The sequence below is a fragment of the Myotis daubentonii genome, chromosome 5 (genome assembly GCF_963259705.1).
Source record: "Myotis daubentonii chromosome 5, mMyoDau2.1, whole genome shotgun sequence".
In the NCBI taxonomy this organism is placed as follows: Eukaryota; Metazoa; Chordata; class Mammalia; order Chiroptera; family Vespertilionidae; genus Myotis; species Myotis daubentonii.
This window is the reverse complement of record NC_081844.1, coordinates 111180342-111199609: the sequence shown is the minus strand read 5'-3', so window position 1 is coordinate 111199609 and position 19268 is coordinate 111180342. Positions and strand designations below refer to the sequence as shown.

At 67.9% G+C, this 19268-nt stretch overlaps 2 protein-coding genes across 2 annotated transcripts; one reads left to right on the top strand and one right to left on the bottom strand.

Annotated features, from left to right (window-relative positions):
- Positions 1–6602: 6602 nt before the first annotated feature.
- On the bottom strand, positions 6603–9735 carry LOC132236065 (cytochrome c oxidase assembly protein COX19). Its single transcript, XM_059699459.1, has 3 exons — positions 9582–9735; positions 9247–9358; positions 6603–7190 (listed from the first exon to the last, which is right to left on the bottom strand). The coding sequence occupies exons 1-3, from the start codon at positions 9661–9663 to the stop codon at positions 7115–7117; spliced, it is 270 nt and encodes an 89-aa protein (XP_059555442.1). The 5' UTR covers positions 9664–9735; the 3' UTR covers positions 6603–7114.
- A 4628-nt stretch (positions 9736–14363) lies between these two features.
- Positions 14364–19087, top strand: LOC132236064 (cytochrome P450 2W1). Its single transcript, XM_059699458.1, has 9 exons — positions 14364–14674; positions 15539–15701; positions 15910–16059; positions 16124–16281; positions 17297–17461; positions 17751–17889; positions 17993–18177; positions 18472–18613; positions 18731–19087. Exons 1-9 carry the CDS (start codon positions 14495–14497, stop codon positions 18943–18945), a joined length of 1497 nt encoding a protein of 498 aa, XP_059555441.1. The 5' UTR covers positions 14364–14494; the 3' UTR covers positions 18946–19087.
- The last annotated feature ends 181 nt before the right edge of the window (positions 19088–19268 follow it).

Here is a 19268-nt window from a genome sequence, read left to right as displayed (position 1 = left end):
ACGGCGCGCTCTGGCCGGCACGGCCCGCGGGCGGCCCCCAGCGGCGCGGGCAGGCGGCCTCCTCGGGGCGCACCCAGCCTCGCGCCGGCCTCCGCGTGGCCCGACGCCCACCCGTCCACGCCCCATGTGCCACCCGCTCTGCACTCAGCCACCCCGTGGGAGCCGGGAGGGGGGCGCGGCGGGGACCTGCCGGCCTGGGGGGGTCGGGTGCCAGCACCCGCATACCCACTGCGCCTTCCCGGCCGCATCCCGCCCAGCCCACCCGCCGAGTGCTGGGGAAGGAAGGGGCGCTGCCCGGAGCTGGGGACCCCGCTCGCCATCTCTGCCCCGGGGGAGACAGCCCGCAGGTGACAAGGCGTCCAGTCGGTGGGTGCTCAGGAGGAGTATGGGGCGCACCCTCCATGCTCCGCCGGACGGGACGGACAGGGTGGGCCCAGGCCCTGGCGAAGCCCTCCTGCCGGGGCCTCAGGCGGGAAGGCGACCGGACAGAGAGGAGGGCGGGCACAGGTGTCCCTCCTCCGGGGCCCATGCGTTTTCTCAGATTGTTTTCGCCTTCAGTTATGAGCGCAGTGACACATCCTGTTCAGAACGAATTGCAACAGAGGCGGCTGAAAAGTCACAGCTAATAGCCGCTCAGCACCTTCCGGGAGCCTCTATCCTCCCCGTCTTACCCCCAGACGGCCAGGCTGAGGTCGCGGGTAACCAGCAGAGACCCCCACCCAAGGGCCAGGACCCACAGCCCAGCCCAGCCCAGGGCCTCCAGATGTCCAGGCCCCCACAGCTCCCAGCCCAGCCCAGGGCCTCCAGATGTCCAGGCCCCAGGAGAACAGAGCAGCCACCCAGAGTCCTCCTGAGTCCCAGGCCGCGAACCGGCACTGGTGTGCCCACAGGAACCCCCCTGCCTGCAAGCCCTCGGCGGGCGGCAGCCTGTGGGCGTGAGAGCGGCCTTCGCGTCTCTCCCGAGTTGCCAGGGTTGGGGCCATGGCCGGGGCGACGCTCTGGGTCTGAGACTCAGGCCTCGGCACCCCGGCCCCCGATGGACCCTGAGGGCTGAAGCAGCGAGCACCCATCTGGCTGGACTGGCCTCGGCCCTGGACCCTGGCATGGGGCATGGGTGGAGGAGGAGCGGGCACGCCTGGCAGAGCAGACCCTGCCCCTGCCCCCCACAGGCACTGGAGCTCGGGCTGAACAACCACAGGACCTGGAGTGGCACCGGGCACGACCCGCGGCCAGAGCTCTCCAGGGGCCGCCAGTCCCCCCCCCCCCCCTCCCGGGCCACACGCTCTCCTCCTCCTCCCCCAGGGCCTGCTGCCTGCCCGGGAGGCGGCCCTCCCCGGCCCCCAGGGTGCGGCCGCCCAGGGAAGGTCACTGGGCTGCAGGGCAGGCTGTGCGGCCGGGGACAGCCTCCTGGAGGGGGTGCTGGGCACAGCCTGCAGAAAAGCCAGGCTCCCCACGCAGCCCTGGGCACAGTCCTCTGCCCACCCCTACAAAGGGTCATTGTGCTCCACCCAGAGAAACAGAAAAGCCAGAGGAAAGATGGGGTAGCAGCTTTGGGCGAGCTCTGCAGGGGGGCCAGCCCAGGGAGCCAGCGACCCTCCCCCTCCCGCGGGGCCAAAGCCAGAGGTGCAGGGAGGCACAGCCCCAGAGGCCTCACAAGGTGTGTCCAGGGGCCCTGAGGGCGAAGCAGAGAGCACCCATCTGGCTGGACTGGCCTCGGCCCTGGACCCTGGCGTGGATGGGAGGAGCGGGCACTCCTGGCAGAAAAATACTTACAGATCATTTTTGCTTAGTTCCCCAAAGCTGGGGGGGAGGGTGGGTCTGAGGGTCCCCGGGCCCTGGGGCTGCTCCCCGGGCTGCGGGGCGGGACGTGCTGCCAGGCCCCTGTGGGCACGGAGGCCGAGGCACTCAGCTGGGCACAGCCCTGAGCAGAGCGGCTCCCAGGCAGCCACCCTCCTGCGGACGGTGGGGACCAGCAGGGAAGCTTGCACACCCACTCGTGGCCACTCCCTTACCTGCGGGGGGGGGGACCGCACTAGGACAAGGGCTCCCACTGCGCCCCGGGCCCCGCCCCTTGCAGGGGCACTGAGGGGGCTTTGTTTTTGTTTTTTAATCCTCATCCGAGGATGTTCCCATCGATTGTTAGAGGATGGAAGGGGCGGGGAGAGAGCTAGTGGGAAGGAGGGGGGGCGGGAGAGAGAGATTGGCTGCCTCCCGCACACACCCAGACAGGGCCGGGAACCCACCTGCAACCCAGGCCTGTGCCCTTGACCCTTAGTGGGAGCACCAATGCTCCCATCGCTGGGCAGCACCACCCAGGGCGGAGCTGCGGGTTTTAAGTTCACAGGCAAATCGCAAAGAAGTCACATGCAAAGAAGTCCACGTGTGCCAGCCCGTGTGGCTCAGTGGTTGAGTGTGGATCTCATGAACCAGGAGGTCACGGTTCAATTCCCTGCCCTGGTTGCGGGCTCCATCCCCAATAGGGGGTGTGCAGGAGGCAGCTGATCAATGATTCTCTCTCATCATTGATGTTTCTATTGTATCTCTCTCTCTCTCTCTCTCTCCCCCTCTTCCTTCCTCTCTGAAATCAATAAAAAAATATTTTGAAAAACCACTGGTAAGGAACGCTTACAAGTCAATAATGAAAAGCTAAGTGACCCCGTTAAACATGGGGCAGGACCCACATGGCCATTTCTCCAAGGAAGACACACGCGGCCACGAAGCCCACGAAAGATGCTCCCACCGCCAGTCACCAGGGAGCAAGTTCGGGCTCGGAGAGGTGCCAGCTCACACCCAGGGTGGCGAGAACTTAAAAACGGGAGACAGCCCTGCCCGGGCAGCTCAGATGGTTAGTGTCGTCCCAATACGCCAAGGTTGTGGGTTCGAGCATCCGTCACAGCACATGCAATAAGCAAGCACTGAGTGCGTGGAGGGGTGGAGCAGCAAATCTCTCTCCAATAAATTTTTAAAAATAAAAATAAAAAGAGAAGGCGAGTGTAGGTGAGGACGAGGGGGGAGCAGAACCTGGAGGGGCCGGCGGGGTGGAAGGTGGCAGCCTCTGCGGACACTGTCTGGCGGCTCCTCAGATGGTTAAATGCAGTGACCACCACCCAGCAAGTCCACTCCTGGGCAGAGAACTGAACACAGGGGCACAGGGGCCTGCACACTCGCTCACAGCCGCACAAGTCACAGCAGCTAGAGGTGGAGCAGCCAGTGTCCACCGGCAGGTGACGGACACACGGGGTCGTCCCCACCCAGAGCTCCCCACACACACACGCGTGAGGCAGCGACACACCTCACTCGGGCACGGGCCTGAGAACATGCCCGGCGGTGTGCACTGCTCAGGGGGGCGCGGCGGGTCCATCTGCGGGCGTCCTCGGTCCCGAGCATTTCCCACGCGTCCAACAGGACCGGGCAGCTTCTGCTTCTCCTGCTCCGGACCTGACGGACGTCCCAGCTGCGCTGAGCCCATGCAGCCCCACAGCCCCCTCGTCTCCAGCGCAGGAACCCAGCTCCGTTCCTACCGCCGCAGCCCCTGCCCGGGCACCTGTCTGCAGGTGTGGGCGGTGAGCCTGGGCCACCAGGTGAGCAGGCACCTGCCCCAGGCGGCTGTGGACGGCGCTGCTGCCCACGGGGTGGGGCGGGGGCACTGATGAGCCTCAGGGGGGCGCCCTGGCATGTCAGGAAGACCTGGGTTCCACCCTCAGGTTCCCCGGTGCCCCCCCTCCCCTCCGGGTGCCCCCCCCCTGCGCTGCAGTGCCGCCGCCGTCCAGCAGGGGCCGCCACGCTACCACCTTCGTTCCTGGAGGTGCAGTGGGTCAGAGGGGAAGGAGAACAGTTTCCTGAGGGTTTGGCCCAATTACTGGGAGGACCAGCCCCACCCCCAAAGCGCCCCCAGCCCAGCACCTTCAGGAGGGCGGGACCGGCAGGCAGACCCCTGGAGGAGGTGTCCCAGCCCGTCCCCACACCGTCCCGGACCCGGTCCTTCCAGCAGCGCCACCTGGGGCTACAGCTGCTGGTCCAACCCTGGGAGCCGGAGGTTCGGGTGGGACTCGGGAACAACGCCCCTGTCCTGGGCCCGCAGCACCCTCTCCAGGCGTCCCTGGGGCAGGGAGGGCGCAGCAGGGGACGTGGCACCCTTGGGCCCTCCCCGTGTGGGTCTGCGTGTGCCCGCGAGGGGACAGCAGGCTCCAGAGGCTGCGCCTGGCCCCTGCCCTCCGCGAGCTCAGCTCTGCTGCTGCCGGCCTCCGGGTGCTGACCGTCCAGGTCCCAGGCCAGGAACCCCCGCGGCTGTTACAAAACTCGCAGGCCGCACGGCTCCAAGGGGAGCGAGACCCACCTGCAGGCCTTTGGGGTGGGCCCCCCCCCAGGCCCAGCACCAGGAGGCCCCTGAATTCCTGGGGAAGCTCAGAGCAGGGGCCAGGCCTGAGCACTCTAGACCTGCCCCCCGGGAGCAGGCCTGTCCCACAGACCCCACACCTTGGTGCCCAGCTGAGCATGGTGGGCGCCGCCACAGGGCGTGTCCCCTAAGCAAGTAAGGGGGTGGGTAGCGTCCTGCCAGGCCTCCCGCAGGAGGGCTGACCCCAGGGAGCCCAGGCGGGGGTCTGTCCAGGAGGGGGTCCTGCTGCACCACGTGGGGCACACAGCTGTGAAACGGAAGAGGCTGGAGACTCAGAACTTTATTTTCAGACAAAGCTCACGCTCTGGCTCAGTCAAAGGCTCCCTAGTGTCTTCAGCAACAAAGGACCCCTGCCCCTCCCGGCCTCACCTCAGCCGGCCCTCCATTGGCTCCAGGCTCCGGCTCCGGGTCAGGCTCCAGGCTCAGGCTCCGGGTCAGGCTCAGGCTCCAGGCTCCAGGCTCAGGCTCCAGGCTCAGGCTCTGGGAGGTGGGGAGAAGCCCTCTGTGCTGGGCCACCAGGCGCTCTGACCACCCCGGCTTGCCTCTCCGTGGAGCCCCTCACCAGCCCCTCGTGCCTGGCGGCGGCCAGCAAACCCACACTGATTCCACCACAGAAACCAGGACAGATGAGCGGGGCTGCGCTGATGGATATAAATCACAGCCACAGGCACGTCATTTACAGACGAAATAAAATCACCAGTAAACAGGACGAGCTGCTTCTGACCAGCGGCTTTGCTGTTTCTATAAAAACGAGACGTGCTTGTTGTGAAACAGCTGTGAAGACAACTGGGAAGGCAGCCAGGTGATGTCGGCCATGCCAGCCCGGACAGGGACCCCAACGTGCTCCCCCGCCCCCCAGACCAGGAGCCGTGTGGTGGACAAACACCCCGAGAGGGACTGCGTCGCACATGCACTGGCCGGCCCCGTCTCCTGGGAGCAGCCTGTCCTCACCGTCAGTGCCCACAAAGCAAGCGCCAGGTTCCAGAACGAGATGCCACCCAGGCCAGGGCATCCCCGGTTCTGTTGGGGGGGGGGTGCGGGGGGAGCGGGCAGAGCAGGACGATGGGAGGGAGCAGAGGCCACAGGCCCCAGCATGAGGCACCTCCAGACGCCGGAAAAGGCAGGGGTCTCGCCGGAGCCCCAGCAGACGTGGCCCCTCGGTGTTTCAGCTCCAGACCCCTCAGGAACACGCCGCCGCGTTTCAGCCATTGGGTTTCTGGGAACTATGGGGAGGGAAGGGGCCTCCCGAAGGCTGGGGTGTGGCTGCAGTGGAGGGAGCACAGGGCACAGGGCACAGGGCGAGGGATGCGGGGGACTGAGCCCTGCGCCCCCAGCCGTGACTTGTGTGGATGAGGCGGGGGGTGGGGGGGCAGACAAGGGCCAGACCTAGGAGGACCTGGGCCTGGCCATGCCCCTGACGCGCCCCTCCCCGAGGCCCTCGGAAAAGGCCCTGGAGACGCGGTGCTGCTGCTGTCTCCGGGGACGAGGGCACCGAGGAGTGAACTGCACTTCGCACACAGGAGCGGGCGGACGGCCGGCCCCACGTCCTGTTTCCACTGTCGGGAGCCGCCCGCCCTCCCCACACAGGCTCCTCTCGGACTGGCCCTCCCCGGCTCCCTGGCTCCGAGACCCTGTGTGTCGCCTCAGCCCTACTGCAAACTCACGGTGAGTCAGGAGAACCTCCCCGATGTCCACAGAAAGTTCAACTGCCAAGAGTTCAACACAAAGTACTTTTTCGTTTTGAAACAATCCAGACTTCCCCAAAGCTACAGAAACAGAATCTCCACATAGCATCTTACCTGATCCCAGGACAGGGGCGGGATCGCCACGGCCACCCACCTGCGGACCCTCAGCGGCGGCCTCCCGCCCGTCCCCCTGGCCTGGGCCACGGAGCCTGGTGCCTGGACGGCCCGGTGTCCTCGCGGACCGGACGCTCTGAGCACTGGGCTTCCTCGTTATGCGCTCGGCAAGAAAACCACTGAGTGACCTGTGCCTTGTCGGGGCGTCAGGTTGGGGCGCTCCCCTCCCTCCCCTCTGTGCACGGGGTGCTCCCTGTGGGCCCCACGGCCTGGCTGTGAGAAACAACATGGCTCCAAGGCAGAGCTGAGCTGCAGGTTGGCAGCCATTCTCATTGATGCCAGAGTTTCCTTTTGTACAAACACACGAATATTTCTAGTTTGAAGTTTCTTTTAATCCAGTCAACAGATTTTAATTTTGTTTTTGAATTTATTGAGAGACATCGACTTGCTGTTCCCCTTACTCACTGGTTGGTTCTCGTATGTGCCGACTGGGCACTGAGCCCACAACCCTGGCACATCGGGACGCGCTAACCACCTGAGCGCCCAGCCAGGCCACTTCTGCAGTTTCTAACATCTTCCTCATGTATCACAGATACTCTTGGATTCTGATTTTTCATTGTTTTTATTTTATAAAAAAGGAAAAGAAAACCATTTTTCCAGGGAAGTTTTCTAAAATTCACAAACGTCCAGTGTTACAAGATGCGGCTCGAGTGTCCACTCCCAGACGAGACTCAGTCTGTCGCCGTCAGGGGCCTCCCCGGTGACAGGAAGCCGCCCCACGTGCATTTTAGGCGAACTCGCACCGGGGGAAGGTCGTCTCTCAAAGTGATCCAGGAGGCGGAGGATGAGCCCTTCCGGCTGCGAGCCCCGCCCACCGAGGTGCCCCCTTCTCAGCCACACCCCCGTGATCCCGTGAGAATTAGTGTTTGTCTGCCTTTCCATCCATCAAATCTCCAAACCCCAGTTTTTCCAGTGGTTCCTGTGCCATCAGTTGCCTGGAAGACAGACAGACAGGTGTCAGGCGGAGGGAGGAGAATGAGGAGCAGCGCCCAGGTGCCCAGGCTGCCATCCCACCGGAGGGACCTGGTCCCCACCAGCCTCCTGCTGTTCAGGCGCCGGGGCAGGTGCCTGGGAGCCCAGAGCCCCTCCTGCCTCCCACTCATAGGTCCAGAAGAGCTGGGTCTGCGTTGTTTTGTGTGGGGAGGCAGCTCTCAGAGGCCCCTCGCTGACCTCCCGGACGTGCCGGTACCCGCCACTCGCTGGCCACCATCACTGCCACCCCCCCCCTTCCAGCGCTGAGCGTGTGCACCCTGCACCCCTGCGGGTGAGCTGCCCCAGGCACGCTGGACACTATGAACACCGGCGATGCTCAGACACAACTGAGGTTCTGTGGGCCTGTGTGCTGGCCACGCTGCTGAGAACACGAACAGCCCCGGAATGACCTGCAGCCGTCCCCCCTCGGAAAACACTGGAGCTGCTCCATCGGCCAGGAGCGCGGGACTTGCTCTCAGACTCGAGCAAATGGAAGGGGGATGGAGACGGGAGAAAGGTGGCGAAACGTGGGCAATTACTGGTGCCAGGGGACGAGGGCAGGGCTCGCCGGACTGCTCTCTACTCTGCACGTGCTGGACAATCTCCACTGCAAAAAAAAGCCCACGCGGAGGACAGACTAAGTGGTTTGTCTGTGTCCCCAGAGGGGCTGGACAAGCTGGTAGGTAAGCTCCGTGCTTAGCACACTCGCCCCTACCAGTGTGGACTGTGTGTCCAGTGGTTTCAGATTACACCCGGGAAGGTCCCCAGAAGGCGGTGCCCAGCACGGAGTTCCACAGGAGAGGCCGCCAAGGGGCTGGGAGGGGCCTGTCGCTGGAGACAGGGTGGGCGGGCGGCAGGGAGGCCAGATCCCGGGAACCTGGGCAGCCACGCAGAACTGGAAGGGCGGCCGCACCTGCAGGCCGGCGGCCGGAAAGCCGAAGGGGCCGAGGCTCAGGCAGCAGTGCCAGGAGCCTCTGACTGGGCGCTGGCTGGGCGCTGTGCCCGGCCGGCGGGGTGGTCAGGTGCGGGTCAGCGAGCACCCTGGGCTCTGAGGGGCCGGCTAAGAGCTCAGGGCAATGTCCGCAGAACGGCCAGCCCGGCCAGCACGGGGTGGACTGGCAGCAGGTCCCTGACTCCAGGGCAGTGGGCTCACGCTCGGGCCAGGCCCACAGTGGACCCTCTCGCGTCCTGGTGAGGAGGGCGCCCGGCCAACAGCTGTCAGAGCTGCGGCCTGACTTCCCTGCGGTCGGCGGCCCAGGACCCCCAGGGACGCGCTGGCCCTGAAGCCAGTGAGAACCCCCTGGGGCAGGGGGAGCCCACTGCAGGCTCCGGGGGTACGGGGGGAGATCACTTGGGTTCACCCCGTGGGGACCCTGAAGTCAAGGCCTCCGCTGGCGGTGGTCCGAGAGCGGGAAGGACCAGGGGCCAACACTGGTCGTGCTTAAGCGGCCAGTTCGGCTCAGGAGATAGAGCATCGGCCTGCGTCAGGGCGCCTGCGGGAGGCAGCCGTCCATGTGTCCGCCTCCCATCTCTCGCCCTCTCTCTAAAACAGGCCAATGGAAAAGCACCCTCGGGTGAGGATGAACAAGAAATAATACGTAAGTGGCTGGGAACTGGCGCCGTCGGGAGTCCTCCACCTCCCACGCTTAAGCGGCCCACGGTCTCCGTCGCCGGCACATTCCAAGCCGCACAACACACGGCCAAGGGGTGGGAGCCACTGCGCCCCGCCTCCGGCTCCTCACTCGGCCGAAACCGCAGTGACGGCACCCACCGCGGTCTGCGGAGACGACGCTGGGAGGAACGCGGCCCGCGCGGGGTGCCCCGAGGGAGAAGCTCCCGTGCGCACGCGCCGGCCCCGGCTCGGGCGGGGCGGACCCGGTGCCGCAAGGGCCTCTGGGAAAGCCGCGTCCCCAAGGAGACCGGGGCGGCCGCAGGGGCCTCTGGGAAAGCAGCGTCCGGGTGGAGGCGGGGCGCGCCGATGGGGGCGGGGCCCGGGCCGGGGGCGGGGCCCGCACTTGCCTCTCCATCCTGCACTCTAAATATTCTTTGGATTCGTGTCTGCACATCGCGTTCTCAAACTTGTTATCGCGGAGGCACTTCATGAACTTCTCCTGGAAGCGTCTGCATTCACCTGGGACGGGAGCGAAGGCAGCGTTTTGTCCCCAAAGCGCCCCGGGCTGTGCCTGAGGTGCCCCGTGAAACAATGCGGACGGCAGCACCGACCTCCCGAAGCCCTGACTGGCCCGGGAGCTTAGCCACCGCAGACCTCAGGCCGAGAGGTGACTCAGGTGCCGGACGTCTCGCGAGACGCGCCGACGGGCGCCCCCCGCGGCCCGAGGCCCCGCGCCGCTCACCGAAGTGGTCCAGCGGGAAGCTGCCCTTGTCCGGCGGCCGCGGCTGGAAGCTCTTGGACCCGAAGTTCATGGCCGTAGACATGATGGTGGCGCCGGAGCCTCTAGGGGCGGGGCACGCACTACGCGGGCCGCCGGCCGAGCGCCGAGCGCCTCGAGCGGCCCTCGCAGCGAGGCCCCGCCCACCCCAAGGCCACGCCCCCTCCGCTGGGCCCCGCCCTCTCCTGCGCAGGCTCCCCGCAGCGTCCAGCGGTCCTCAACCTGTGGGTCGCGACCCCTTTAGCGGTCGAACGACCTTTCACAGGGGTCCCCTAAGACCATCCTGCAGATCAGATATTCACATGACGATTCCTAACAGGAGCAACATGACAGTTATGAAGCAGCAACGAAAATAATGTTACGGTCGGGTCACAACAGGAGGAGCTGTGTTTAAAGGGCCAGAAGGTTGAGAACCACTCAGCACCCAGCGCGGGGCGGGGAGCTCAGCGCGGTTCAGCAGCGGCGGGGACACAGCCTCCGAGCACACGGGGCCCACCCGCCGGCCGGCTGCGGACGCGGTGTGAGGGCCGCCGGGGCGACTCGCTCACCGGCCAGAAAGGCAGGGACGGGCAGGGACGGGCTTCCGGGGCTCAGGACGACAGTCAATCCGCCTCCTTCTGCGCGGTGCCTCTCCCCAGTTCTTAACTTTTTAAATAAAATTTTATCTTATTCATTTAAAATACATTTTTATCTTTAATATATTTGTATTGATTTTGGAGGAAGAGAAAGAAAAACATCAGTGATGAGAGAGAATCACAGATGGAACCGAGGATCGAGCCGCAACCTGGGCCTGTGCCGACGGGGAATCCCACCGTGACCTCCCGGTTCATAGGTCAGCGCTGAGCCGCTGAGCCGCCGCCCGGCTCCCCTCTTTTCCAGGGGCCGCGGGCAGTCCTTGGGGTTCCTGGGATGTAGACCCATCACCTGATCTCTGCCTCCACCCGCTCCCGGCCTCTCCCAGCGGGCGTGTCCGTGTAGGTGCCCGGATTTCCCCGCTAATCGCTGGCGTAGGGCCCACCCCCTAATGGCCTCCCCGGCGCCGTGACTGCGGCCAGGACCCTGTTTCGGCAGCATCGGGGGTTTTGTGGGAACAGGGCACCCTGAGAAGCCAGCCCCCCGGCCGTCATTCCTTGTTGCTGTGGCCACGACAACAGTGAGAGGCTCAGTGGAGACCCCAGTCCTCCCCCAGCCCCGAATGCTGGGCACCCCAGTCGGTGCCTCCACCTTTCACCGAGGGCTGGGCGGGGTCCCTGCCTCCCGCAGGGCCGGCATGTGGCTACCAGCCAGCACAGGGTCCTGGGTGCTAACCCCAGAGCCCGCCCGGACCCAGCACCTCTGCTCCTTCCGGAGGCGCCACCTCCAAGCACAGGCTCCCAGGCAGCCCCGCCCAGGGCCAGCTCCTCCCACCCAGGAGGCCCCCACCTTGCCGGGACCCTCCCCAGTGGCCGCCGCTGGATCAGGTGCCCGTGGCCGCACCTGCTTTGGGGGGGGGGGGCGGCACAGAGCGGGCACCCGTGTGAGTGGGTCCCCGGGGACACCCAGGGCTGCTGGACACCCATCCCGTCGCCTGGGCCCTGATCGGCCGGGCTCTGGGCCCACGGACAACCGCAGGAGGAAGACTGCACCCTGTTCTTGTCGCACAAACAAGCCTTTTATGGGCTGGAGCCAGGGCCACACAGTTACTCGTTAGCCGCTTCCAGGGCCAGACAATAGCGGCTTTATCACCAGCAAGTCGCACTTTCCACTCGCCTAGCTGGAACCCCTCAGCGGTAAAGGGGGCAGCACCACCCCCTGCCCGCAGCCTCGGGGTGGCCCTGCGGGGTCATGACCTCGAGGCGACAGCCAGCTTGTAATGGACTCCCCCGTGGGGGCCCGGAGCTCAGCTGTGCAGTTAAGAAAAGCGGGGGAGGAGCCAGTGTTTCCGGAGCCCCCCTGTGCGCCGGGCTGTTTCCCGGGGTCCCGCGGGCTGGGAGGGTGCCTGGCGCGCAGTAGGCACCCGGTCGATGCTCCCTGAAGCGTGAGCCCAGTCGGTGTCTGTCTGATCCTCGTCTCACACGGGGACGCCGAGGCCGAGTCCCGGCCGGGAGCCTGTGGACACGTCCGGCCGGACTCAGGCCTCGACCCCTCGCTTCCCTCAGGGACTCGCAGCGTGGGCAGACCCGCGGGGGTGGCTCAGCCTCAGGCTGGAGGGCCCCCTTTAAGACGGGGCACCCCCGTGGCCGGAGGAAAGGCAGAGAGGAGGGGGCCCAGAGCCTGGGGCTCCGGGTGCATCAGCGGGAACCTGGCCTCACCCGTCACAGTAGGACCATCTGCCGGAATCTAACAGGCAGCAACCCCCGGCTCAGGGACCCCCTTTCTGGGGATTGATTTTACGTCCCTTGCAACTGAGCACCAAGCAACCTGCCCACAGGCATTTCTAGCAGCTCTTTGGAGGCCCAGGCGAGGCAGGCGGCCCCTCCCCATCCCCCGGGGAAGGTGTCACCTCTGAACCTGCTCTGTGTCCGGGAAGTGAAGTGGGCAGAGATGTGAGGAGGCACACAGGTCACTGAGGGGCGCGGAGCCGGGCACAGCTGGGGGGGCGGGGGCTCCCCGTCACTGAGGCCCGGGGCGACGTCTGGGCCCTCCGCCGGGTGCCTGTGAGGAGCCCAGACAGAGCGGGTCGGCGTTGCTGTGGGCTGACCGGTGGCCCCACAAGAGATCGCCCACCTGTTCTCCGCAGGTGTGACTACGGGAGGAACCGGACGAGGTGACCTGGGGGAGGGTGGGCTGCAGCCCAGGACGAGGGCTCCCGAGGAGGCTGAGCGGAGAGGCACACAGACACAGGGAGAGGAGCCCTGACCTGTTGGGGGACACGGAGGAATGCGGGGCCACCAGGAGCTGGGGCCTCAGAAGGTCCTCCCCGAGCCCCCCGGGCCCAGCTCTGGGTAAGGGTCTGCTCTCGGCCCAGTCTGTGGCTGCAGCCCCCGGACACTCGCCCCAGTGGGGCCTGGAGCCGCTGGGAACCTGGGGGAGCACTGGGTGTTCGCTGGGTCCAGACACCCCGGTCTGAGAACCCCGGGGCTTCCCCCAGGCTGGACCCTGCGGGCACCCAGACAGACCAACCCCACCCCACGCCAGGGCACAGGCCCCTCAGCCGCCCCAGAGGGGGCCAGGGCTCAGGAAGGGCCCACCTGGTGCCGGGCCCCCCGAGGGATGGACTTGAGGGCAGTTGGGACAGACTGTTCTGGAGCCCTGCCCCGTCCCCTGGCCCGGGACAACGCTGGGTGACTTCCCAGACTCGGGTCATAGGTCGTGGCCTCTGCCCCTCGATCCCAGAATAGGGGTCAGAGGGGTCAGTCCTGAGACTTGGTGGAAACTCTGGGACCCCCCTCCCTGACCCCCCTTACCTGCCAGTGTACCAGGACCTCTCAGCCGAACCCCCGCTTCCTCCTCCACCGAGGAGGCCCCCCCAGGCTGCCAGGAGGAGCTGAAGGCTCCACGGCAGAGCGGCCAGCACCCGGCCAGGGACGGTCCCGGGAGTCCCACCGGCACATGCCCAGGGCTGCACAGACCGGCCTCCAGGCTGCACCCGCCTGCAGGCGGCTCCCTCGCGAGGGGGACCCGGTGACTGGGCTCCCAGGTGGACCCTCTGAGGACCCGGGCCTCCCTGACACCTGGCGGCCCGTCTGCCCAAGGGGCCCTCGACGCAGAGTCACTGCCCGCTGGTTCTCCGCGAGGCTGGGGCCCTTAGGACCCTGCCCACCAGCCCCGTCGCCCTCTCCTGGCCGAGCCGCACACACGGGTGCTCAGTCGAAGCTGCCAGTGCAGTGACCGTCCCTGGACGGAGGACCCAGCCCCACGCCGGGCAGCAGCCTGGGTGCGGGGAGCTCGGCCCGAATGACCGAAGCCCCAACAGTTAGCTGTCCCCCCCGCCCCCGCCCGTACCCCACAGTCGGGCGGTAGGACAGGCCACGTGCCAAGGCGTGAGCACCCCCGCCGCGGAGGCGTGCAGTGCAGCCAAGGGGGCGGGTAGAGGCCTGCGGTGGGGCCCCGCCGGTGGGGCCGGGCCGGTGGCCTCCTGTCGGGGCAGGTGGTGGGAGCAGGCCCGGCCAGTTCTGGTGCCAACAGCTTCCCGCCCCTCCCAGCTCCTTCCTCAGCGGTGCCTCCTCCCCTCCCCGCTGGGTGACGGGGTTCAGGAGACAGGACAAGGGCTCGTTAACCGCCACCTGTCGCCTGCCAGCCGGCTGCAGGGCCGGCCTCTGGGCAGTCAGCCCCGCCCTGTCCTGGCGCAGGCTGGTGCCTCAGGCCCAGGTGACGGAGCCCACAGCCACCTAAGAGCAGCTGTCACTCAGGGCTGCTCCCTCAGGGCCGGACGGGGGCCCTGCTGGCGACCTGACGCCAGGGATCCGAGGTGTCTGCGTGCAGACCCTCGAGGACCAGCCCGGGGTGCCCCCACTGGCCCACGAGAGGGGCTGGGTGGGCACAGGTGGTGGTGGGTTGGGAGGCCCAGGAACGCGTGGCCAGGGGGCCAGGGGGGAGGCTCAGCAGGGAAGTTGGGCTCCCCATTCAGGGCGGGGCCGGGCCCCTGAGCCCAGAGTCCTGGTTCTGATGGGGAGACTGAGGCAGAGGCGGGGGCTGCCGGGAGGGGCCACCCACGTCCTCTCCCCCGCCTGCCGGGATGCCCACGCACAGGGCTGGGGCACCTGCCCCCACCGCCCCCACCCGCCCCCTGCAGACGCGACCCCACATTCCACACACGCCTGTCGCTTTAAGCCGCCTGGCTGTCCCCTGCAAACTGCTTGTTCCACATTCTCGGGTGGTGGGTGTGGGGTGCGGCACGCCCTCTCGGAGGCCTATAAGGCGCAGGGCGGGACGGGGGGCCCCACCACCGCGTCCTCATGGCCCCGCTGCTCCTGGGGCTCCTGGGGCTCCTGGGGCTCTGGGTGCTGCTCCGCGCCCACGCCCGTGCCCGTGCCCCCTGCCCGGCCCCACGCTGGCCCCCCGGGCCGCGCCCGCTGCCCCTCATTGGGAACCTGCATCTGCTGCGGGTGTCCCAGCAGGAGCGCTCGCTGATGGAGGTAAGAGGGGAGGCGTCCTGCAGCCGTGAGGAAGCAGAGCCCTAGTTTTCGGGGACCCCTGTGGGTTAGGAGGCTCGTGGTCCAGCCAGGTGCTGGCCTGGTAGGGACACAGGGACCTAGCTGCCCGCCTGCCTTGGGAGGAGAAAGACTCCACTGCACGTTGAAGATGGGCCATCCAAGGAGCAGAGAGCCAGGAGGACTTCCTGGAAGAGGCAGCATTTGGAGAGACCCTGACTGCTGCAGGGGCAGGTTCGGGGCAGTGGAGGGGAGGGTGCAGGACTCCCGGGAGCAGCACACACAGGGCTGCCCCCCAGAGGGGCGGCTGGCGGCGGTTCCACCTCCCTGGGCGGCAGACTGCAGGTGGGTGGGGAGGGGCTGCACATGGCTACGGGCCTGGGTCCTGGGTCCTGAGGCTGCCATCCTCCCGCTGAAGCTGGGGCAGAGCGGCCGGGACCGGAGCGCTGGCCCAGGCCGAGCCCCAGCCCCAGCCCCAGCGGGAGGATGGCAGCCCCCACCTTGGGCAGGGGTGTGGTGGGGCCAGAGCGGGGCGGGGACTGGGACGGGGCCCCCAAGGCCAGCGCTTGCTGGCATGTTGTTCTGTGCCCTCACGCCGGCGGGGAGGTCAGAGTGAGACACACGGGCCAGGCGGGCCCTTCGAGGGGCGGGGCCGGGGGGCTCCTGTGCAGGCCCCAAGCGTCCAGGGCGGCCACCCCAGCGCACAGCCCTCAATCCTGCCCCCGGAGCGTCCCCCCAGGACGGCCACACCCAGCACCACAGGCGGTGCCCCTTCCGGAAGGTGCAGGGGGCTCTGTGGAGTCCGCTGTGCGGCTCCCGGGCCTCTCCTCACGGCCCCCCCACTGCCAGCTCTCAGAACAGTACGGGCCGGTGTTCACCGTCCACTTGGGAGGCCAGAAGACGGTGGTGCTGACGGGCTACGAGGCGGTCCGGGAGGCCCTGGTGGGCACGGGGCAGGAGCTGGCCGACCGGCCCCCCATCCCCATCTTCCAGCTCATCCAGGGGGGCAGGGGTAGGTTTGCGATGGGGAGGGGGCCCCCCCCCGGTGGGGAGGGGCAGTCACCAGCCCTGGTCTTCCGGGGGCGGGGGGACGGGGTGTCCACGTGAGGGTGGGGGCGGTGCGCGGGGACCCTGCACGCCGGAGGGGACGTGGCCAGCCGGGGAGACAGCGGGACAGTGAGCGCCTGCCTTTGGGGTCCCCCCCACCCCGTGGCCTGCAGGCATCTTCTTCTCCTCGGGGCCTCGCTGGAAAGCCGCGCGCCAGCTCGCCGTGCGCACCCTCCACGGCCTGGGCGCGGGGCGGGGGCCCGGGGCCGACCAGGTCCTGCGGGAGCTGCGGTGCCTCCTGGGGCAGCTGGACCAGTACGGAGGTGAGTGAGGGCCGGGGGGGCCCTTCCCCGGGGCCCCTCCCCGCTGAGGCCTGTCTCCCCACAGGCCGGCCCTTCCCGCTGGCCCTGCTGGGCTGGGCTCCCTCCAACGTCACCTTCACGCTCCTCTTCGGCCAGCGGTTTAACTACCGAGACCCCGTGTTCGTGTCCCTGCTGGGCCTCATCGACGACGTCATGGTCCTGCTGGGGACGCCGGGCCTGCAGGTGAGAGGTCGGAGGTCGCCTGGGCCACCAGGCCGGAGAGGTGAGGTCGGCGAGGGCAGTGGTCCCACCTTTGGGGCCACGCCCCCCTGGTGCCCCCCGGACAGAGAATTCTTGTTATTCACGTGGAGGCAGCCTCGAAGGCCATGAACTTGGGCCGCACAGGCTCCCGGAGAACAGGGCATCCAAGAACGAGAAACACAAAAGAACGGGAGGACAGCTGGACACTGGGAAGAATCACTGGGAAATGGTTAAAGTAATAACATGAAGAGAGATGAGGAAATAGCAAAGTTTCAAAACATAACAGAGAACTGAAATGCGTAAAATGTCACAAAATGTATTTATAAACTGTATACGAGGCCCCTAGAACCGTAAGAAACACAGAAACTTCAGTGAACTCGTTCTCGAATCCGCCCGCCTCCACGGGCCACGGCCCGCACTGGGCTGGGCCGCGCCGCTCTGGGAAGTGCGTCCGAGCCCCAATCCTGGCCGGGGAGCAGGTGGCGGGGCGCTGCGTCCCTGCACAGGCCATCCCCCCTCGGGAGGCCGCAGGAGGCCCATGGCGGAGCCACCGGATATGGGCTGGCCGCTTGGCACCCGGCAGCCGAAGGCTCTAGCGCCCGCCCCGTGCCCGCTCACCGCCCCGGTGCCGGCCCAGGTGCCGTAGTTTGCTCCCGGGACACAGCTGTGCAGGGACAGCGCGCATCTAGTGAGCGCCGACTGCATGCCCACCCGGCTGGCCGGTTCAGAGGGGCTGAGGGCCGAGCCGAGGCCTGAAGGTGGCAAACTCCTCCCTTTCAGTGGCAGCGACTCAGCTCTCCCCACAGCTCCCCACAGCGCAGCCGGCGCCCTCCAGCCCTCCCCGCCGCCCGCTTCGGTGGGTGGGGAGCAGGGGGCACTGGGTCTCCCAGGTGTTACTGGTCACCAGGCTCCTCTGGCCCTCAGACAGGCGCCTCTGTCCACCAGGGGGGTGGGGACTGAGCCTCACCCACCCCCACTGGCTCTGCCCCGCCCCCAGCTGTTCAACATCTACCCCCGGCTGGGGGCCCTCCTCCAGCTGCACCGGCCGGTCCTGAGGAAGATCGACGAGGTGCGGGCCATCCTGAGAGCCCTCCTCGAGGCGCGGCCGCCCCGGGGAGGCCCCGTGCACAGCTACGTGGACGCCCTGAGACAGCAAGGCCAGGTGTGGTTCAGCCCCCCCACCTACCCCCAGGCCTGGCCCCCCGGGCCCACCTGGTCCTGCCCAGCTCCTCCCCCGCCGCCTGGGGCTTCCCTGAGCCTCTGTCTCCACCTGTGAGAGGGGCCGGTGTCGCCGGGGCAGCTGGGAGGACGGGTGAGCCCCGTGTGCACGGCAGGCACTCAGGGATCCTGGCGCTGCCCTTCCCGCCAAGTCTGGCTTCTGCCCCTTTTCTGGAGCCCAGAGCTGGGGGGCCGGGGGCAGCCTCCGTTAAGCCCTGCCCACCCGCCCGCAGGGGACAGACCCCGATGGCTTGTTCTCGGAGGAGAACGTGGTAGCCTGCGTCCTGGACATGGTCATGGCCGGCACCGAGACCACCTCGGCCACACTGCAGTGGGCAGCACTCCTGATGGGCAGGCACCCGAGCGTGCAGGGTGGGTGTGCGCCGCCCTCGCCTGCGCCAGCCCCCGGTGGGCGGGGCCCCGGGGCCCAGGGACGGAGGCCCCCAGGGACACTGGCGCCCTCTCTCGCCTGCAGACCGGGTGCAGGAGGAGCTGGACCGGGTGCTGGGGCCCGGGCGGCCACCCCGGCCCGAGGACCAGCGGGCACTGCCCTACACCAACGCCGTGCTGCACGAGGTGCAGAGGTTCATCACCCTCCTGCCCCACGTGCCCCGCTGCACGGCCGGCACCACACGCCTGGGCGGCTACCTGCTCCCCAAGGTGGGCGGCCGGCCTCGTCCACAGCCCCGAGCCGCACCGGCTCTCTCTTGGGGCAGGGGAGGCGGCGGGTGCCCTGATGCCGGGCTCACAGGGTGGCAGGGAGGGCGTCAGAGCAGTAGGCCTGGGCCCCCCCTGTGGTTTGGGGTCCCCTGTGAAACGGGGGGCGCAGCGAGTGCGGGGTCCACCCTGGGGCAGCCCTCACGGGCGCCGGCCTCCCCGGGACCCTGTTAGGGCTCCTGTCCAGGGCCTGCGGGGGGCCAGGCACCCCAGCCAGCCCAGCTGCTCCCCCCGCAGGGCACGCCCGTGGTCCCCTTGCTGAGCTCCGTGCTCCTGGACAAGACGCAGTGGGAGACGCCCGGCCAGTTCAACCCGGGGCACTTCCTGGACGCCGAGGGGCACTTCGTGAAGCGGGAGGCCTTCCTGCCCTTCTCCGCGGGTGGGCAGCTGCGAGCCGGGACCTCGGGGCCCGGGATCTCGGGGGCTGGACTCCCAGCCTTCCCCCACCCCCGCCGCCCAGCTGGGAGCTGACACCCCTGCCTCGGTTTCCCCGCAGGCCGCCGCGTCTGCCTGGGGGAGAGCCTGGCCCGGACAGAGCTGTTCCTGCTCTTCGCCGGCCTCCTCCAGAGCTTCCGCCTGCAGCCCCCGCCCGGCCTCGGCCCCGCTGGCCTGCGCACCGTGCCCGCGCCCGCCTTCACCATGCGGCCGCCGGCCCAAGTCCTGTGTGCCGTGCCCAGGCCCCAGGGCGCTGACCGAGGAGGCCTGGCCTGAGCTCTGGGCCCGGGAGGGTGTGGGTCACTGGCCTGGCGGCGGCCTGGACAGACAGTTCTCACCGGCCCTTCGCTCACCACAGCCCCGTCCAGCAGTGTGCCCGGGCCGGCAGCTGTCCCTTCCCCCGCATGGGCCGTGGAGGCAGGCCGTCCTCCAGGCCCCGCACTCCAACACTGGGCCTCCAGGCCCCGCACCCCAACACTGGGCCTCCAGGCCCCGCACCCCAACACTGGGCCTTGTCCCTCCTCTCCCTGAGCAGCCAGGGCCCCACCTCTTTTCATCTGCCCCTCCCCCGGCCCGGGGTTCAGCCGCTGCCCTGCACC

Bases quoted from the DNA above. Each gene is read 5' to 3' on its own strand.
- LOC132236065 (XM_059699459.1), bottom strand. From the start codon at position 9,663: ATGTCTACGGCCATGAACTTCGGGTCCAAGAGCTTCCAGCCGCGGCCG. The intron at 9,359-9,581 runs GTGAGCGGCGCG...CTCCCGTCCCAG, and splicing joins CTTCCCGCTGGACCACTTCG to GTGAATGCAGACGCTTCCAG. The intron at 7,191-9,246 runs GCAAGTGCGGGC...TCTGTCTTCCAG, and splicing joins TTAGAGTGCAGGATGGAGAG to GCAACTGATGGCACAGGAAC.
- LOC132236064 (XM_059699458.1), top strand. From the start codon at position 14,495: ATGGCCCCGCTGCTCCTGGGGCTCCTGGGGCTCCTGGGGCTCTGGGTG. The intron at 14,675-15,538 runs GTAAGAGGGGAG...CCCCACTGCCAG, and splicing joins AGGAGCGCTCGCTGATGGAG to CTCTCAGAACAGTACGGGCC. The intron at 15,702-15,909 runs GTAGGTTTGCGA...CGTGGCCTGCAG, and splicing joins GCTCATCCAGGGGGGCAGGG to GCATCTTCTTCTCCTCGGGG.